We start from the raw sequence: 19,069 nt of genomic DNA, 5'->3' as shown, positions 1-19,069 counted from the left end.
TAAATGGTAAAACTACCAAGTTTTGTTGACAAAACTTATGTCGACATACAAAAGTTGACAAAACAAAAATCGCCAAAGTGTGTTCACACTTGCTCCCTCTGTCGACAGATCATGTCCACACTGGGGACACCATCATCAACAGTGTGAACAATGCACTGTGGGTATCTATCCAACAGTGCAGTGTTGTGGGAAGGAAGAGCTGATCTCTGCGTGAGTTCTCCCACAGCCCCCTCAGCTGCCGAGAGCAGCATCATGAATAGCTCTGTGAGCTGTCTGTGCTGAAGAACAGCAAAGCAGCGCAGCAGTCTGTCCCCCTCCCCCTGCAGCAGCAGTCTGCCTGCTGCTGTGCTCCTAGTGCAGGGCAGAACAGGAGCTTTCCTATGATTTGCTCTTTGTTGTTTCCCACACAGAGCAGCACACAGATACTTCCTGGAGCTTTGAAAGGGGAGGGGCGCATGCCTGCAGGGCAGCAGAGATCAAAACACTGAGGAGAGCAATCGGGGCAGGCATTGTGGGATACTGGTGAAAGCCAGTTCTGTCGACAAAACAATCAGCAGTGTCTACACTGGCTCTTTGTCGACAATAAATGAAGGGGAGAAGACAAAAGTCTCTCATAAAGGTGGAAGTTTTCTGTCACCAAAACTGGGCATTTTTTGTGACAAAAGTCCCATTGTAGTGTGTACGCTCTTGCTGTTTTGTCGCCAAAGGGCAGTTTTTGGCAACAAAACTTGGTAGTGTAGACAAGGCCTTAGTCTGCTACTGGCAAATGATCAGCATAAGTATGCAAAGTACATGAGATTGTTGAGGGAGGTTTCAGACACGGATGCTTTCTAGTTCTGAGGAGTAAGGCTGTAACATAACCCCAATGACATTTCACGTTTGATCATCCTATAATAATAAAGACAGTATTAATAACCAATTGGGAGCCGGAAATACCTAAAACTGTTTTTTTGTTGTTTTTTTTTCAATCATACAATTACAGCTACCTTTTAAGGACAGAAGCCACATTTTTCAAAACCTGGTGCCCAGAGATAGGTCACTTCCATTTTATGTGCCTGATTTTCAGAGCAACCCCAGCACTCCTGTTGCTTTCCCTTTGCAGGTTACATTAATATTAAAATATCACACTGGTTGGGAAATGTAGTTTGGGATCTGACTGGTTATAATCTCAGTGTCTCTCGTTTGGATATATAGTACAAAAGTTCATTAAAAGTAACCATAACGTTAAACATAACAGGTAATGATCTGGTAGGTCCTTACTCACTTGGATATAAGACCAGTTACAGAGAGCAAAGACTTTTAGCTCAGTATGTTGGACAGGGTTCCAACAAGCCATAAATTTCCTAGAGTTTATCCTGTTTTTGCATAGCCTATTTGTTAATCTCCACATGCCTAAGTAGAAACAACAAGGAGATTTATTTGGGCATAAGTTTTCGTGGGTAAAAAACCCCACTTCTTCACTTGTATCTGAAGAAGTGGGTTTTTTTACCCACAAAAACTTATGTCCAAATAAATTTGTTAGTCTTTAAGGTGCCACTGGACTCCTCATTGTTTTTGTGGATACAGACTAACACAGCTCCCCTCTGATACTTGATGCCTAATAGGTATATTATTAAATTGAGATCTCCTTGCCCCAATAACAGCACATCCATTTGGGCCTGCCTGTAGTAGAAAACATGGGTTTATGTGGATCTTTTCATCCTGGAGGGGTCCCAACATTCTGTTACAATTTAGATAACAATAAAGCTGGGAACATGTGGGTCAATGTGTAAACCATTATGCGCTCAGGAATAACTGACACCTTTTTGGACATGAGTGGGAATGTTTGTTTGCACAGAAAATTTTTGTCTCTTACTCTCTTACAATGCGGCCTGGGCTCCTTAAATTTTGTCTGGACAGCGTCCTTCAGAAGGGACCTGGATTTAACACATCATCTGATGGTCATCACCTCTAACAGTGCAGCATCAGTATCTCTTCTTTCAGTACAAGAGTGCTGTGTCAGACAAGCTTGGCGGGAGATTCCTCAGTTGGTGTAAATTGTCACAGTTTCATTTACTTCAACGGAGTTTTGACCATTAACATGAGTTGAGCATCTGTCCACAGGTCTTGTTGTAGGAGCTGACCTGAGCCATATGCAAATGTGCTATTCTGAGCCATCTTGACAGTATTTTAATCTGTTTCCTAGCTGTTAAGATGAGAGCTCTTTTCTTATTTCCCTATGCAAATTTATTCTAGAACTTGACTGATATTCATTTGAGACACAAAAGATCAGCAAATCAACCTTTCAGAATTGCTATGAATGTATATTTGCACAGATTCCTGATTTACTTTAGTTAACATTTTTGTTTATTTCCCTTTTAAATAAAAATACATACCCTATGTAAGTGGGTAAATGGAATACTGCAAGGCTGAAAGAATATATCTATTGGCACTGCCAGAAAATGTGTGAGCTACTGTGCACCCATAATCTGCCCACCACTTTCTCAAAGTGGCGAGAGGTTAAAACAAATGTACGGTGTTGATAGTCAGAAAATATATCTGTCTGAAGCCAAACTGGGACTAATTCACCAAAGGCTTTGTTAGGATCCGCACTCCCCCCCGACCCCGGACATCTCTTCAGTTTTCAACCCAAGATGAGAAGGGAATTCTCTTCAGATTCTTTGATCTGGTGAAACATGCATCTATTGTTTTGCATATGGCAAAGCTTCTCAATTTCAAAGAGGTGTCGGGGGTGCGGATGGGGTGGAGGTGAAATGATAAGGAGACGGGGAGAGATTCCTTATGAAATAGTAGAGAGTAATAAATCAGATCTGCTATTACACAGGTTCTCATGAATTCAGGTGCTCTGTTAACTAGATATGTAGGCTTCTTCTTTAGAAAACAAGTAAAAAATGTGTTTGTATATTATATCTGTTAAACAGCCTAAAAGTTATTTATCTTTGGTGGAAAACGAAGTGTAATATATTGCAGATGACAGCAAACAAATGGGGAAAATTGATATTTGCGTTTCTCATTTTCAAATGGCTCAGGGTCACCAGCACTTACTGAAAATTAAGATAGTTTGGATAAACTGCTCCTGAAAAGGTTTTATTAAAAAAAAAAAAAAAAACTGTTCCACAAATTGATCAACATTTCTAATTTGATGAAATCACCGTTAAGGCACGAAGACTGTTATGTTAACTGGGGAGCAATAACATGTTTTCAGTTCAGTTGAATAATTCCTGCGCTGTGTGCCAGAGATTTAGTTTATTCATACAATAAGACACATGAGCTATGGCAACGTAAATTTATGCAGCACTGCACAGTACAGTTGTGCTTGTTTTTAAAGTACTATTACGTGCCTTTAGCAAATGTCTACTTCACAGGAACTTTTGCATAAATACCAACAACAAAAAGGGGTGGGAATGACCCTTGCTTAGTTCTTTGCTGCTCTGCTGAGTATTTTATTGTTTTTCTTTTCAGTATTCCTTAGAATGCTGTAATGTACGCTTTTTTTTCCTACACTGATCCCTTCAAAGAGTGAGTGTGAGTGTGTGTGTGTGTGCACATATGCACAGTTACTTATGGATTATTGCTTTTGATGTGAGTGTTCTTGTAAGGTGTTCTTAATCTGCTCCCAGTCTGTTTTCTTCAGTATATGGCCTGATTTCTCAAAAGTGCTCAGAACCTCTGAAAATCAGTCTAGTGTAGATCAATTTTACTGTGCAATGAATCTAGCTGCTGAAAGAAATGAATCCTTAGTGACTTATGCTGTGAAAACCACTAGCCAGGGGAGCAGCAGAAACTACTCCAGATAGCTTCCCCACTGTGTAGCTCTTGTCCTGGCTGGTGGGATTTCTGTTGAGGAGGATGCACTGGGAAACACCTTCTGCTTCCTTTGCTGCACCATCCAGAGCAGAATTTGCCCATGGAGTTGATGATAGACTTTTTTTATTGAACAATTATAAATAAAAAAAAAAAATCCAAGGGATGGATAGAATACTTAGCTCTCAGTCTTTTCAGGGTGTTTTACAAATGTTCTTCCCCTCCCCCTCCATTTTGCAAGTGGGGAGTGCGTTATTGGGGTAACGGTAATGTATCTGTCATTAAGGAAGGATACTTTTTTTTTTCTGAGCATGATTTGATTTTTAAATTAGGTAGCAAACTTGAATGGCCTTCAGAACGAGTACATTTACTCGGAGAGTCTGGCTGAGATTAATAGGAAAATTTTTCAGATGAATATTATTATTATTAAGGGCAAGATTACAATACTTAACAGATTGGCTAGTGCCTCACTACACAAGTAGTCTCACTGAAGTCAGTAGGGCAACTCATGGCTCAAGATGCTTTTAATGTGGCAAAGGGTGTCATAGTCTGACTCTTCTGTAGTATCTCTAAACTTTAAAAACACTCCTAAAACTTTCCTTTCTTTTTCGAGTGCTTGCTTATGCCAATTCCATTCTAGGTGTGTGTGCGACCACATGCACAGTTGTCAGAGGTTTCTGCCTTAGCGATATCCACAGGGTTGACTGTGGGGCCCTCTGGAGTGCCATGCTCATGCGGTGGTATATCAGGTGCCGCCGGGCCTACGCCCTCTCAGTTGCGTCTTACCGCCCATGATGGTTGGTTGGAGCATCTGGTATTGCATGGCAAGAGCATTAGCGGTTCTTAATTGTTTAGATCGTTCTCCTTTGTTGTTTAGTTAAGTGATTAGTTAGTTGTTAAGTGTTTTAGTAAAAGTTAGAGTCCTGACTGAGACTTTGTCCCAGAGCGGGGCATGCCCCATTCCCCAGGCTTCAAGCCGTGTTCTGAGTGCAGCCGGCCAATGGCCATCAGTGACCCTCACAATAGCTGTTTAAAGTGTTTGGGGGAAACCCGTAGAAAAGACAAGGGCCAGATCTGCAAAAACTTTCATCCTTGGACTCAGAAAGAGCGGGACATTCGATTGAGGAATGATTGACATTCGCTCTGCACCCAAGATCGGAGCCCTCACATTCAGACTCCACGCCCGGTACTTTGGCTTCGGCACGCAGTGCACTGCCGGCACCAGAGTATGCCTGGAACCATTCCCCCTCACTGGTACTGAAGAAGCAGTCTAGGTCGACTGGTCCACTGGCACCGCACAAGAAGGGAACTTCGGGCAAAGGACCTGTGTTAGGCCTTGTGTCCGCTACGGAGGCTCTTGGGGGTACCACTGTGGTTGGACCATGTAGGCCATGGAGCGGTAGCGGACCATCTGCTCCTGAAGCAGGGCCGGTGGCCAAAGAACAGTTAGGCCGACCAGCACTGCAGACTACTGGCCGCACAGCGGATCCTGCCAAGACACTGGTGCCAATGGTCAGGCCAGTTATGGGACCACCCCAAAAGGCAGTGGAGTGTCCCCGGACCACAGGCGTCATTCCCCTCTGCCATGGCCCAGGAACCTGGCACTGCAGCCTCGGTCTCCAGCCAGGAGTCTCACATCTCTGATTCCATGGTCGCCACCAACAAGACATGGGACTCCGGAGTCGCAGCACCAATCCCCGTGATCGGCAAGGTGCCAATCACTATCGCCTCACAGGTCTCCTAGCCATCAGTTTCCCTCCATTACAGGATCATTCCTGGTCATGGTACCAGTCGCTGGGCCCTGGTACTGTTCTTCAGGCAGGCACTGGTCCTCACCTTCTCTGTACTGGTCGCCAACGAGGGTCAGTTGACAGAATCAGACAGCCTCGCCCTGGTCACCAGAAAGGCAGTGGTCCAGGTTGGAGGGCCAGTTCGGCCCTTCCCCCGTGTCAAGGTTCCTTCCCCACTCTGAACTCTAGGGTAGAGATGTGGGGACCTGCATGAAAACCTCCTAAGCTTACTTTTACCAGCTTAGGTTAAAACTTCCTCAAGGTACAAACTATTTTACCCTTTGCTCCTGGACTTCCACTGCCACCACCAAACTTTATCTGGGTTCCAGAGAAAACATAGTTTGGACACGTCTTTCTCCCCAAAATCCTCCCAACTGTTGCACCCCACTTCCTGGGGAAGGTTTGGTAAAAATCCTCACCAATTTGCATAGGTGATCACAAACCCAAACCCTTGGATCTTAGAACAATGAAAAAGCATTCAGTTTCCTTACAAGAAGACTTTTAATAGAAGTAAAAAGGAATCACCTCTGTAAAATCAGGATGGTAAATACCTTACAGGGTAATTAGATTCAAAACATAGAGAATTCCTCTAGGCAAAACCTTAAGTTACAAAAAAGACACACAGACAGGAATATTCATTTTATTCAGCACAGCTGTTTTCTCAGCCATTTAAAGAAATCATAATCTAACACATACCTAGCTAGATTACTTACTAAGTTCTAAGACTCCATTCCTGTTCTGACCCTGGCAAAAGCATCACATAGACAGACACAGACCCTTTGTTTTTCTCCCTCCTCCCAGCTTTTGAAAGTATCTTGTCTCCTTATTGGTCATTTTGGTCAGGTGCCAGCGAGGTTACCTTGAGCTTCTTAACCCTTTACAGCTGAAAGGATTTTTCCTCTGGCCAGGAGGGATTTTAAAGATGATTACCCTTCCCTTTATATTTATGACACCCCGTAAAGGGGAATTGCCTCCCAGCGGGAACCCGCCAAGGCACCTGTGGCACCAGCATGGTGTCAAGGGCAGTGGCCTGCCCAGTGGCAATACTGAAACCTGTGGGGGTGTACCTGTTATGCTGGCACCTTACTCCCATCGCTTCGGACAAGCTGGCACTGGAGTCGGAGCATGGTACTGAGTCTGATGTGGAAGCTTCACGGGAGGCTCCGGAGGCCGCAGAGCGGTCCCCAATTGAGGAAGGGGATGCTCCCCACCCTCCAGCGGTGCAGTCGTCCTCGTCATCCTTGGATGAGGTGGTGGCAGGGCCCTCACAAACCAATAGCTCCCTTGGTGACTTCAGGGAGCACCAAGCCCTGCTCAAGAAGGTGGCTGCCAATCTAATTTGGAGGTTGAGAAGCTAGCTGAGGACTCAGATAACCTCTTCAATGTCATCCCCTCCCCGGCCCAGGTCGCATTGCCCATCCATCCAGGAGTCCCCGTCTTCCATTCCACCCACATCCAAAGAGGCGGAAAAGAAGTACTATGTCCCCGTGAAGGGGTTTGAATCCCTGTACACGCACCCTTCCTATCTTCATTAGCTAATTGGCTGTTTGTTGAAAGTTGTAAAAAACTGGATTGGATACATAGGCTGAGGCAAATAAGAATAGGTGTAGTGACACTGGGTAGGAGGAAAAGGGAATTGGGGAGGGAGACTGCAGAGGATCTTGTCTTTGAAATAGGTGATGTGTTCCTGCACAGAGAGAAAGGGCAGCTCAGACTGAAGGAGAGACCAAGGCAGCAAATAGATGTTTGGATGGTGTGGTGGGACTGAGGGAAGAGAAATAGAGCTATCTGCCAATGAAAACTGCAGAGCTGGAGGAAGAGAGGATAAATTTGTGTCATAGGATACATTGTGATCTCATTCTCTGAGGGCAGAATTAAAGATTATTTTAGTCTCTTATCTGCCTTTTAATCTTTTTGACTTTATAGCTGAGCTACTAAATGTACAGCCCTTATCAGCTATGAATTGTGTTGCTTTTAATGAGCTTCAGAACTCTTATATCCAGTAACTTCTCTGATGAAACTACTTTGTCATGCAGCCCACTATTTATACCACTGCTAAACAGGAATGGCACAAAAATGGAGTGACATTGCTTTCCAAACAAAGCTCATTAATAATGCACTTCCTTATGGTGTTGTCACTTAAACTAAGGTGTAGCACTCAGGATTAAAACTGATGAGAATAATTGTAGTCTGTGGCCAAAATTTTCCAAAGTGAGCAGCATTTGAGTACTCAGCTAGAGATTACTTAAACGTGGCTGCCAGTCAGAGGCTGGGTGCTCTCCCCTTTTTGAAAATCAGACCTCTTTAAGGTGTCTCAAATTGGGCACCCAAAAACTGAGGCATATAAAATTAAGTCATTTCTGAAAATCTTGGCCAAATGGTTCTGTTCAAAATTCAAAGGCACTCTGCTGAGAATTGCAGATGTGAGATTCCTTCCATTATTTCTTTTACTAAATATTTATTTCAAGCAAAATGACTCTAATAAGCTTCTCAAGCCCCTTCTGAATCTAAAATCTTGTGGGGGAAAGTGAGCTGTGGAATTCTGTTTTATTTTTCCACAGTATAATTTATCTGCAGAAAAGTAGAGGGTTAGACAGCTGATAATACTGCACTCTGCTACAGGATGCTTTCCACATACCTGGGCATTTGCCTGCCTTCCCATATGTTTATCTTTCTGGAGCTCTGGTACATTCTGTTGTGTTTCACTTTAGGGGTGATTGGCAGATCTGTTCCTGGCACTCAATGTGATATTGTTGAATGGTAACTTCTACCTGTGGTCTGATGAATCCGTCTAGTGTCCATTTACCACGTATCGACCTGGTATAGGTGTGGTGCTACTAAAATGCTGAATCAGTTACACCAATTGAGATTAATTTACAGGAGATAATTTTCTGGGGAATGGCCCTTGGGTACCGTGCAGCCAAAAATTGTGGATGAGAATGTTAGTTTGGTTGTACAGTTAATAATTTTGCTGTAGTTGAAGAGTACAGAGACAAGCTTGTTGTCTTTTTTTTTTTTCTTGGTTCCCTGATAATGCTCTGGCATCTGTACTCTCCTTGCCCATCCTACTTAAATGGGGAGTACAAACATGCATGTTTAGAATTTAACATGGCTAGGTCCAAGTGTAACAGGGTAGTTTGCCCCTTGGGAACTGGGAGGGTTTAGGAACTGGAAGCTAATCCAACTCCTAATAAAGACAGTGGAAAGACTCTGTTTCCGATGGGAAACTAATCAATCCCATGTGTGGCCTTCAGGCTCCTACCTTGGTACTGCATCCCTTTGTTTCTTGACTTTAGGCACCCTGCTCTTAAGTGACGGGAGATATCATAAATAAATAAATAAAGTGATTTTTTTTTTTAAATTGTGAAGTGTCAAATTATAATCTGGAAAAATGTAACATTTAAACTGTTTTGGCCTGCATCCCTGAACATGGTGAGGGATTCCTCAGAGTATGTATCGCTTTAAATATCCTCTAGTGCTAAATTGTTGCAGTTAATTAATCTGCCCTCTGACAGGATCATAGAAAAATTCACAACAAATGCATTTTATACTCACTCTGAATATGCACTTAATGTTTTACATCAGACGTTCAGTGAAGTAATTCTCAGTATTTGTGACAGTTGTCAGTATTCTTGGATAAAATCCCATGTATGTATATATGATCTAGCTATTTTTAGGGAAGTTGGTATTTATTAAACATTTTGGAATATATCCTGCAAATTGATGGAATGATTTTAGGGGTATGGTCTACAAATAATCTGTGGACTGATATGTGTAAGAGGAGGATACTGTGTTGGTAAGGACTGATTGATTGATTGATTGATTAGTATTTGTATGGAGCATCACAAATGTAAAGCACACTTATCTCACTGCTAACAGTTAGCAGTATCAGATTTGCAAAGTTTGCAAACACTTTTGGTCTGTAAGTACTGCTTATTACGTACTTTAGCACTCTGAATATTTTGTGTCCATGTCAGTACGTACAGGAAATTAATGTGGACCCTTGACCAGAAACTCCACTGATCATGTTTCCTTGAATGTGATGTAAGTTTAAAAACCTTAAGATCCTACAAGATTTGCCTTGCTCTTTTTCATCACATGTGAACGCCTCAGATTTTACTCAGGAAATACCGCTTAGATTGTATCTTGTGAACTGTTTTACTCTTGAATATTAAACCTTACAGTTTTGGTGAGGACAACAGAAAAAGCTATTTTCTACATCCTTTAAAACAACACGCAAATCCTATATTTTTCAGAAGTTCCTTTAAAAAACTGGAGCAGTCTATTACTGATGAAGCATGGTAGTTTTCTGCCTTTCTGCTTCATTAGAGATGTCAGGTCTGTTATCTTTCCTCCATTACATGCATGGCTGCAGAGCAGCAGTCTACCCATAGGTCAGAATAAAGATAACCACAGTATGACCCAGCTCTCTGAGCTGCAGTGCATGCTGTCTTAGTCATGCAGTATTCATTTGTTTAACAAAGCCATTTTTCTTTTCTGAGGTATACATCTTCTTTTACATCCTTAGAATTATTACTAAGCATACCGTAAGACCTTTCATTTGAGGATTTCATGGGAATTTTCAAATGGTCACTGTGCTTCTGCAGGTAGTGAATCACCTCCATCTTACAGATGGGAGTCCACGGATAAACTTGCTCAATGTAACAACACATCAAGTCAGTAACAGAGATGGAAATAGAACCTAAGATTCCTGACTCCCATTCCCCCTTCTCTAAACAGTAGACTGTCTCCTCTTCTCTAGTGAAGAGCTAGGGAGGCCCATTTCTGATCTCACTTGTACTGGGATAATGCTACTGTCTTCCTTGAAGTTGCTCCTAATTTATATTGGTACAAGATCCGAATCAGGCCCTGAAAGTTTTCTTCACAGAGTACAACACAGATGTCCTCAGCTGTTGGATATTCTTATAAAGAAGAAGAATTGGATATTTTTATTTTGGGGGGGAGTTTGTAATTTAGTTTTTTCATTGTTTTTATTTCTTACAGGGCACAGATTGATCAGTCAAACTGCAGCTAAAATTGATGTGGACTTTGATTATGATGGACCGTTAATGAAGACAGAAGTTCCTGGGCCTAGGTCCAGAGTAAGTTCACAAAGTGAGGTGGTTTTAGTCACACACACCCCCACCCCCATAGCCATATTTTGATTGACCAAAACACAGTACCAGGCCTGATATATAAAAACCGGGAGCTAAAGATTATTGTTATCCTAAATAAATGATTACACAATACAGAGAATCCATTTTCTTTCAAGACCCCAGAATGACAGACTAAAATGGAAGAAACAACACTAAAGAACACCAATGGGTGGAATTCCCAGCAGCAAGAAAATAACTGTGCACACACTTAGATCAGATTACGAAAAGAGTTAGGCAAATGTCAGGTTGTCTGTCTGTCAAAATATTTTAAGACAAAACTCTCCTCCCAGATCTGCATGAAAGATCTCACCGGTAAAGTTCTGCTTCAATAGTGTAACTTCAATGGTGCAAGTGGTACTGTTGTACCAGGGCCCGCAAAATGTTGGGGGGGGCAACTAAAGGAGCTGCTGGGGAGATGGCAGAGTATCTGAGTAAAGATTTTCAATGGCTGATCAGAGAGGAGATTTTGCCCTTTGTGTCTAACCTCCTGGTTTCTTAATGTCTGCTGCTAGTATTAAGAATTAGAAGCAAGTGAATCTAATGAAACCTCCCATCTGCAGGAGAGCAAAGTGTATTTGCTTGTCTCCCAGCACAGAACTGGTTGTGCTGATTACAAATTGATACTTTAGTTTTGTAAGTGACATGAGGGTTTCAAGTAGCTGGACATTATTTCCTTCTGACGGAGTCAAGTGTTTAATAGAAATCACTAAAGCAGTTCAGTTGAAGTGTACAAACTATGTTTATCATGCTCTTGATTTTTTTATTATTTTCTTTCAGGAGTTAATGAAACAGCTAAATGGAATTCAGGTAACTCATCAAGTTTATTTTTTGCTGCCAATCTCTCAGCCTTTCCATTTTAAAATCAGATTTTCTAGCTTTAGGTTCATAATGCAAAACTAGGCAAAAAATTTAAATCTAGGAGTAGTTGTAACAGACTAACAATATCCTATGATATCCTGAACAAACCTCATGGAATGAAGATAAACTTTATTGAATAAAGTTAAACATTACTGAATTGGGGTTAATACCTTTTGGGGTAAACTGTATTACAAATGCAATTGTGTATGTGTTACTGTGGCATTGTATGTACTGTTTCAAATAGGGAGGGGGATGCTAATATACTTCCTCCATGATCAGCCTTTGAAGCCATTTCTCCACCCCCCCGGACACACACATACTAGTTCAAACTGACCTCTCCAAAGAGTGACAGCCAATGGAAAGGACCTCTGGTCCACAGCAGGCCACATCCTTAGGGAAGGATTGGAAGAACTTGACTTACTGGGGCCTATAAAACTGTGTGCTTGTTCTGAGCTGAAGCTGTTATGAACTTGTGACCACAAGAAAACCCCGAGGGTGGGGTGTTGAAAGACTGCTCTTGCCTGAGGCCGTGTTAGAGTTGTGGTGGTCTCTGGTTAGCTTCTTAGCATGTGTGTAGGTTCTTTTATTGTTTTTATGATGTTTTCTCTGTAATGCTTTTTACCTTAAGAATAAAGTAGGCTTGCTTAGAAAGAGCTGTATGTTACTTATAACTGTAGCAATAAGTCTGTTATCAGTGTCTGAAGAGAAAGCAAGCAGGTTTGTTTAGGCAGACTGTCATTGCTGGGAATAACACAGGGGATTGGGCCACTGAAGGGGGAATACAGGTGTAATTGCCCTGAATTGTGACAGTAGTATTTTATGGTTAAATTATTGTATAATGTTTAATATAAAATAACTCTATAACAGTTTTAAAATGCTGAAATGTTTTGTGAAGTCAGTGTACCCTATTTTTTATTATTTACCTCTTTAGGGATTCTGACTGAATGTGGTGATTTTTTTAATTGCTATTAAGCAGAGGATATGAGCATAGGAATCTTTGATCTTAAAAGTATGTCAGTATAACTATATATTTCCTTGACCAAAAGAGCAATTCTGCAATGTGCACACTTGATTTATGTGCAGAAACCATACCCTTGCAGTTCAACTTTACTCACCAACTGGCACATGCAAGACCACATGCACACAGTGTGTGTGTGCGGATTATTAGAGGAACAGATTGAGTCAGGAATACTGTGTTTTATTCTCTATTCTGCTACTGACTCAGTATTTGACCTTGGGCAAATCATTATCTTCATTTAATTCACTGATGCTTGTAAAACACCTTGAGAGCCTTCGATGAGGAGGTGTGAAATACTGTACTGCATTCTGTTCCCTCCTGTGTCTCTACTGCACTTCTTATTAAAATCCCATTTTTGTAAGAGGCTACAGTAAACTTAATTTCCATACAACAGAGATGTGTATGTTTGTATTCTAGCAATACTTTTTAAAAGGTTTTACTGTATATGTCCCCCATTTACTGTCTCCAGATTGAACTGAATATTCTGCCACTTACTAGATTTATTGGTTTATTTTTTCCTGTAAGAATGCAGAAGCTGTGCACTTTTTTTGCAATTATCAAGAGAGCCGAGGGAACTACCTTGTAGACGTAGATGGCAATCGCATGCTGGATCTCTACTCTCAGATTTCATCCATCCCAATAGGTAAGAGCCAGATTGTGCTAAAGCTCTTGGTTTGCTATGGAACTGCTCCTTTCTCTCTCAATCTCTGCTGGAGAAGCTGATTGATTAACAGTGAAATAGCTGACACCATGTATGCCTCATTGCAGTCACAGTGCTTCACTGCTCTATATTCCATAACTGCATCTCTATATAGCTGGAGGATCTGCTTTAGGATTCATACACATGGTTCACTTGAAGCATATATTGGGACCCAAAAGGAGCCATAATATTAGTCTTGGATTGAATCACGGGGGGTGGAGGGTTCTATAACTTTTAAAACAAGTTTCTTATTAAATTTAATGGCCTAAATGCAATATTTGAGCAAGCATATTGCCTTAAAGACACAGCTGCCCTTCTGAGACAAAGACTGTCCTCCCACTCAACCTCTTCCAACTGCAGACAAAACACATTCATTTGAAGGCATTCTTATCTTCACATCTCTCTTCTGTAGATACCAAATATGTTGCGTCTGAAATCCATTTTTTCTAGTTCCTTATGAGTCTGTGTGATGAAATACATTATTGGCATACTGTGGGGCTAGCCCTGCAGAGTTCCCTTGGTGTTATCATGTACCTGATCAGTGCTAGCCCACTTTGTACATTGTTTATGTTGATCACAGCAATTGAAACAATTTGGTTCTAAAGTATTTAAGCTAGGTCATCCTATATGGACTTGCTAGGTATGTTTGCACATCATTACACTTGAGGGAATCCAACGATGTTGTTTAAATCAAGTCTTGTATTGCCAATAGTCAGGTTCATGACTACTTTCTCTTGCTGTTTTGGTCCCCTAACATACTTTTGTAAAAGGTCACCTGGGGAGTGAGTCTGGAGGTTTAGAATAGTAGAGGAAGTATTTACCCTCCAGTTTGAAAGGTCAGATGCATTAACCAAAGTTATTAGCATATGCCAACTGGTTGCTGATCTTGACCCAGGTCCTAGAGGACAGGTGTCTACATTGGAGAAACTACCTCTAACTGTCCTCCTGTTGACACTCTCAGCAGAGAGGCTAAATGGAAATGAGAACTGAACCTCACTCCCATCGTTAGGTGGTACATCTGGGCCACTACTGAGGCACATTGATGGGAAGTGCAGGGAAAGCTTGCTGTACCCCTACTGCATTATACAGTGGATGGAAGAGTGTGCTATCTAGGGCTGTCAAGTTGGCACCGTTCATCTAAATTCACTAAAATAAAGGTTCTTTTGGACGCAATTAATTCAGTATTTTAACACCACTTTCATCTTCTATGGCTGCTGGTCCACTTAATATTGCTGACCTGAACTGGGACTGAAATAGCAGATAGCATTTCTGTTTAATGTTTGTAACGATTGTAGAAGATGGAAAACACCATGTAAGAGCTAAGCATTGTTGTCAAAACATTTAATTTAAAAGTTTGCCATTTCATAGCCTCTTTTGAAAACAGTCCATATATGTAGCTTCCAGATGCGAAGGCTGCATTAATTTGATTGGACTTTGAGGTGTGGCGGTGCCCCACCACCATGCCAGATTGGGCTACAACAGGCCAGAGCGGCTGCGCAAGGTGGCAGTCAATCAGGGAGGGCCTGTAGAGAGCCAATCAGGGCCAGTATTACAGCCAGCCAATCAGGGCTAGGCTAGGCCCTATATAAAGGCTGCCCAGGAAGGGAGCAGGCAGTCTCTCCCAGACCTTCAAGGGAGAAGGTCTGTCTCCTGAGCAAAGGAGACCAGCACCCAGGACAGCGCAGTGCTGGGCAGGCGTGGGGGAGCTGAGGAGAGGCTCAGGCCCTGATAGAAGAGCCCACACGACGAAGTGGGTATTCACCCACACAAGCTTATGCTCCAATATGTCTGTTAGTCTATAAGGTGCCACAGAACTCTTTGCCGACACTACAGACACTCCTCTGTGATACCACATGAGCCCATGGTAACACACGTGCTCTGATACTCTGGAGACCTGTGGCCTCAGTACCCACGGAGAGACAATTACTGTACCATCTCTAAAATAGTGGCACCAACAATCTTTCTGTACTGGGCACAACAAAACTCTCATTTAGGGAGTGCTCCGCCCAACTATCGGTACTGACAATGTCCACAGACACTCCTTTGTGGTACCAAATGAACCCATGGTACTGCATGAGCTCTGGTACCCTGGAGACCTGATGATTAGGGAAGAACCACAATCCCCATTACGTGGTACCAGGACCCCGGTATCGAGCACATCCCGACACCCAGAATCGCCCTTGGCACCAGGCTGTATACTACCAATACCCCAGTCAGCGGCCCTTGCCCACTGACAAATCTGGCACTGGCCAGGAGGAGATCATTCCCTAGCCCCTCATCGTGGCCCACCATCACACGACAAGGATCCTCCCCAATTCCGTCAAGCCAACCTACAATTGCGGTATGGGCCCCTTGAGGTAAGCCCACCGCCCATGCCTGCCTTCCTCCCTCTATCCCCCAAGGCCATATTGTAACTCTTCGGTGATGTGTACACACATGTCGCGACCATCCCCGGTGTCTCTCAGGGAGAGTACACCAGATGGTTTGCTACAGCCTGGCTGTCCAGAGCACTTGAGCCAGGGCAGGAGAAAGTTTTTTCAGAACAGGAAAAAAGAACCCAAAGAGGAAGCTACCTCTCCAGCACACTTCTCCCCATCCTTCCCAGATGAGGCTGTGCTGCCCACCTCTCATCACTAGGTGAAGATTTTAGGAACTTTCTGGATCTTACCAAGAGGATGGCAGACGAGCTGCAGATTCCCCTACAGGATGTGGCAGATACACATCACAAGTTGGTGGATATTCTGCACACCACCTTCTCATCTAGAATTGTCCTCCCAATTAATGAGGTGATTCTAGATCCTACCAAAGTCATCTGGCAGACACCAGCCTCCATCGCACCAACCTGCAACAGAGTGTAAACAAAAACAACCCTACATCTCTACCCAAAGAGGCAGACTTTGTTTTTCAACAGCTGCAACCTAACTCAGTCATAGTGGATGTGGTTAATGCACGAAGCAAGCAACATAATGTCAAGTCAACTCCATACGATCAGCCTTGGCAAGATGGGGTATTCATCGACAACATTACGGTTTAGAGTCCTAAATTACCAAACTGTCATGGCAAAATACAATTTTATTAATCATGGGAAACCCATTATGTTTCTGGAACATTTCTGGAAACACAAAAAGAACAGATTCAGACCATTCTTAGAGACGGTCAGTTAATAGCCAGACTGGTCCTAGAGACACCACCTGATGTAGCTGTTACAGCTGCCCACCCAGTCTCCATGATAGTGGTACTGAGGCGGGTTCTGGTTTTTGTGGTTGTTGGCTACATCTCTCTAGATTGCCCAAAGAGCTACAGAATTCCAGTTTGGAGGGCTGAACTCTTTGTGGAGAACACAGATTTTCTCTCCACATCCTGAAGGATTCTCGGACCACATTACACTCCTTAGGAATCTACACTGTGAGACAGAAGAGAAGATATACCTCTCAACCAGACGTCAGGTCACAATCTTCTCAATACCCACCATCTCAATGCTGTTATGAGCCACAGTTTAAGAGGCCCAGGGCTCAAAAATGGGAACAGTCTACATCCTAGTCCGTGATCTCTCAAACTGCCTCTTATAAGCACCTTTGATGAGCTGGTCGAGGGCCTGAACAATGATAACTTACAGCATCAGCTGCCATCTGTACACCTGTCACGCCACTCAGAAGTCACCTTACCCTACTTCACAGAAGTTAGGACCAGCTCTAGAGCAAAGAGATTGATTTCTAGCCCTGAACCACAGGGTGCCTACTTCCATATCTCAATACAACCATTGTACAGGAGATTTCCTACTGCTTACCTTTGGGGCAGGATCATTATCAGTACAGACTGCTCCACACAGGGTATTCTCCAAGGTTCTCTTCTTTGTAGTGGCATACTAATCTCGGTATAGTGGCTGGACTTTATCAGCACCAACCTGATGCAGTACGAGTGACAGCACTCCTCTCACTACTCACATTCACAACCCTGGTACACATGTCTCCCTAATACGCTGGGGAGCTCACCTACACAACAACAAGGTTCAGGACAAATGGCCTTCAACAGAAGTGACCTTCCATATCACTCTTTTGGGGCTAAGTGCTGTCAGGAGTGCTTGTGCACACTCTCTGCCTTTCTTCAAAACCAACACACAAAGGTCATGATGGACTTAATGTTACCTGTATGTTTTGTATAAACAGACAAGGAACTGCCAGATCTTCCTCCCTCTACAAGAAAGCACTCAAACTTTGGAATTGATGCACCCATCACAGTGTGCTCATCTCAGCTGTCTATCTACCAGGGATACAGAACGTGACAACCAACAGTCTGTTGGAATTTTCTCACAACAATGGGTGTGTACTGAATTCAGAGGTGCTTCAAGATATATCCGCCCTTTGGGGAACCCTGCCTATGGATCTCTTCACTACTTAATGGAACAAAAAGGGTCCTTGTTACTGCTCCAGGACTGGTCTTGGGAAACATTCACTGGAAGTTGCCCTCATCTTCCCATGGGACAGGGACCACTTGTATGTCTTTTCCCAGTTTCCTACTCTATCCAAGATTCTGTTGAAAATTCAACAAGACAAAGCGAGAGTTATTCTGATTGCCCCTCTTGACCATGATAAGTCTGGCTTCCTTACCTGACACAGATGGCAATATGCCCTCCTGTTTCTCTTCAGCCCTCTCAAAACAATGGGCTGACCCTTCACCCCAACCCATGGGTCCTCCGCCTCCAGGCTTGGCTCCTTCTTAGTTCCAAGGCTTAGAGGCAGAATGCTCTGATGAGTGGAAAGATGTGTTGCAACACAACCACAAGTTGACCACTCGACATACTTATCTACAAAATGGAAATGACTCCAAGTTTGTGTCATTCCAAACACACAGACCCAACCTCATCATTCCTCCCTCTGATTTTGCACTACATTTTAAACTCTCACTCAGCTCCCTTAAGATACATCTTGTGGCGAAAATGGCTTCCCACTTGGTGTTTGCTCACCCACTAATGCGTAGATTCTTTAAGGGCATTGGGAATCTCTTCCCCCGTGTGACACCACCTGTTCCAGCCTGGCTTTGACTAGACCTCCCTCCGAGTCCAGGGCAACTTGTTCTCTCTCACAGACTGTCCATGAAGACAGCATTTCTAATTGCCATCACCTCAGCTAGGCACATAGGAGAAATAGTGGCCCTGATCACACATCCATCATTCACGGCCTTTTTTTTTTTCTTTTAAAGACAAAGTAACTCTAAGGACATATCCCAAGTTTCTCTCTACTTTTTCTGCACTTTCCATATGAATCAACAGATCCATCTCCCTGTTTTTTCCCAAAACCACATTGTGACAACTGGGAGACAATTGTGCATATGCTAGATATTAGAAGGACATTAGCATTCTACTTGGACAGGACTAAGGACTTCAGGAAATCTCCTGAACTCTTCCTTTCGTCCACAGAAAATCCAAAAGCACTGTGATATCGCCTCAAAGACTATCAAAATGGGTCTCTAGTTGCATTAATTACTTATCAAGAGCACAACTTACTTCTGTCCAGAGTCCATATGCACTCCACAAGGTCAGTTTCTACCTCAATCACATCCGGTAGGGATACCCCTATTTCAGCAATCTGTAGAGCAATGACTTGGGCCTCTGCCCATACTTTCGCAGAACATTATGCGATCACTGAAGATTTGGCTGCTGACACTATCTTCGACTCCAGAGTATTCTGGAGTAGTAAAAGACTCCACTCTGAAGTCCCAGCCTCCAGTGGTGGGTACTGCTCAG

General features: G+C 43.0%; 1 protein-coding gene across 1 annotated transcript in view; it reads left to right on the top strand.

Annotated features, from left to right (window-relative positions):
* Positions 1 to 19,069, top strand: part of ABAT (4-aminobutyrate aminotransferase) — a 122,851-nt gene that overhangs the window by 51,561 nt on the left and 52,221 nt on the right. Inside the window, exons 3-5 of the mRNA XM_084641821.1 lie at positions 10,599 to 10,696; positions 11,528 to 11,557; positions 13,152 to 13,269. Of these exons, the coding sequence (XP_084497947.1) occupies positions 10,599 to 10,696; positions 11,528 to 11,557; positions 13,152 to 13,269 (246 nt within the window). The remainder of the gene's footprint in view (positions 1 to 10,598; positions 10,697 to 11,527; positions 11,558 to 13,151; positions 13,270 to 19,069) is intronic.

Source organism: Lepidochelys olivacea, assembly GCF_965140295.1.
Source record: "Lepidochelys olivacea isolate rLepOli2 genome assembly, chromosome: 10".
In the NCBI taxonomy this organism is placed as follows: Eukaryota; Metazoa; Chordata; order Testudines; family Cheloniidae; genus Lepidochelys; species Lepidochelys olivacea.
The sequence above is the reverse complement of the archived record's forward strand: the minus strand, read 5'-3'. Positions and strand labels throughout refer to the sequence as shown.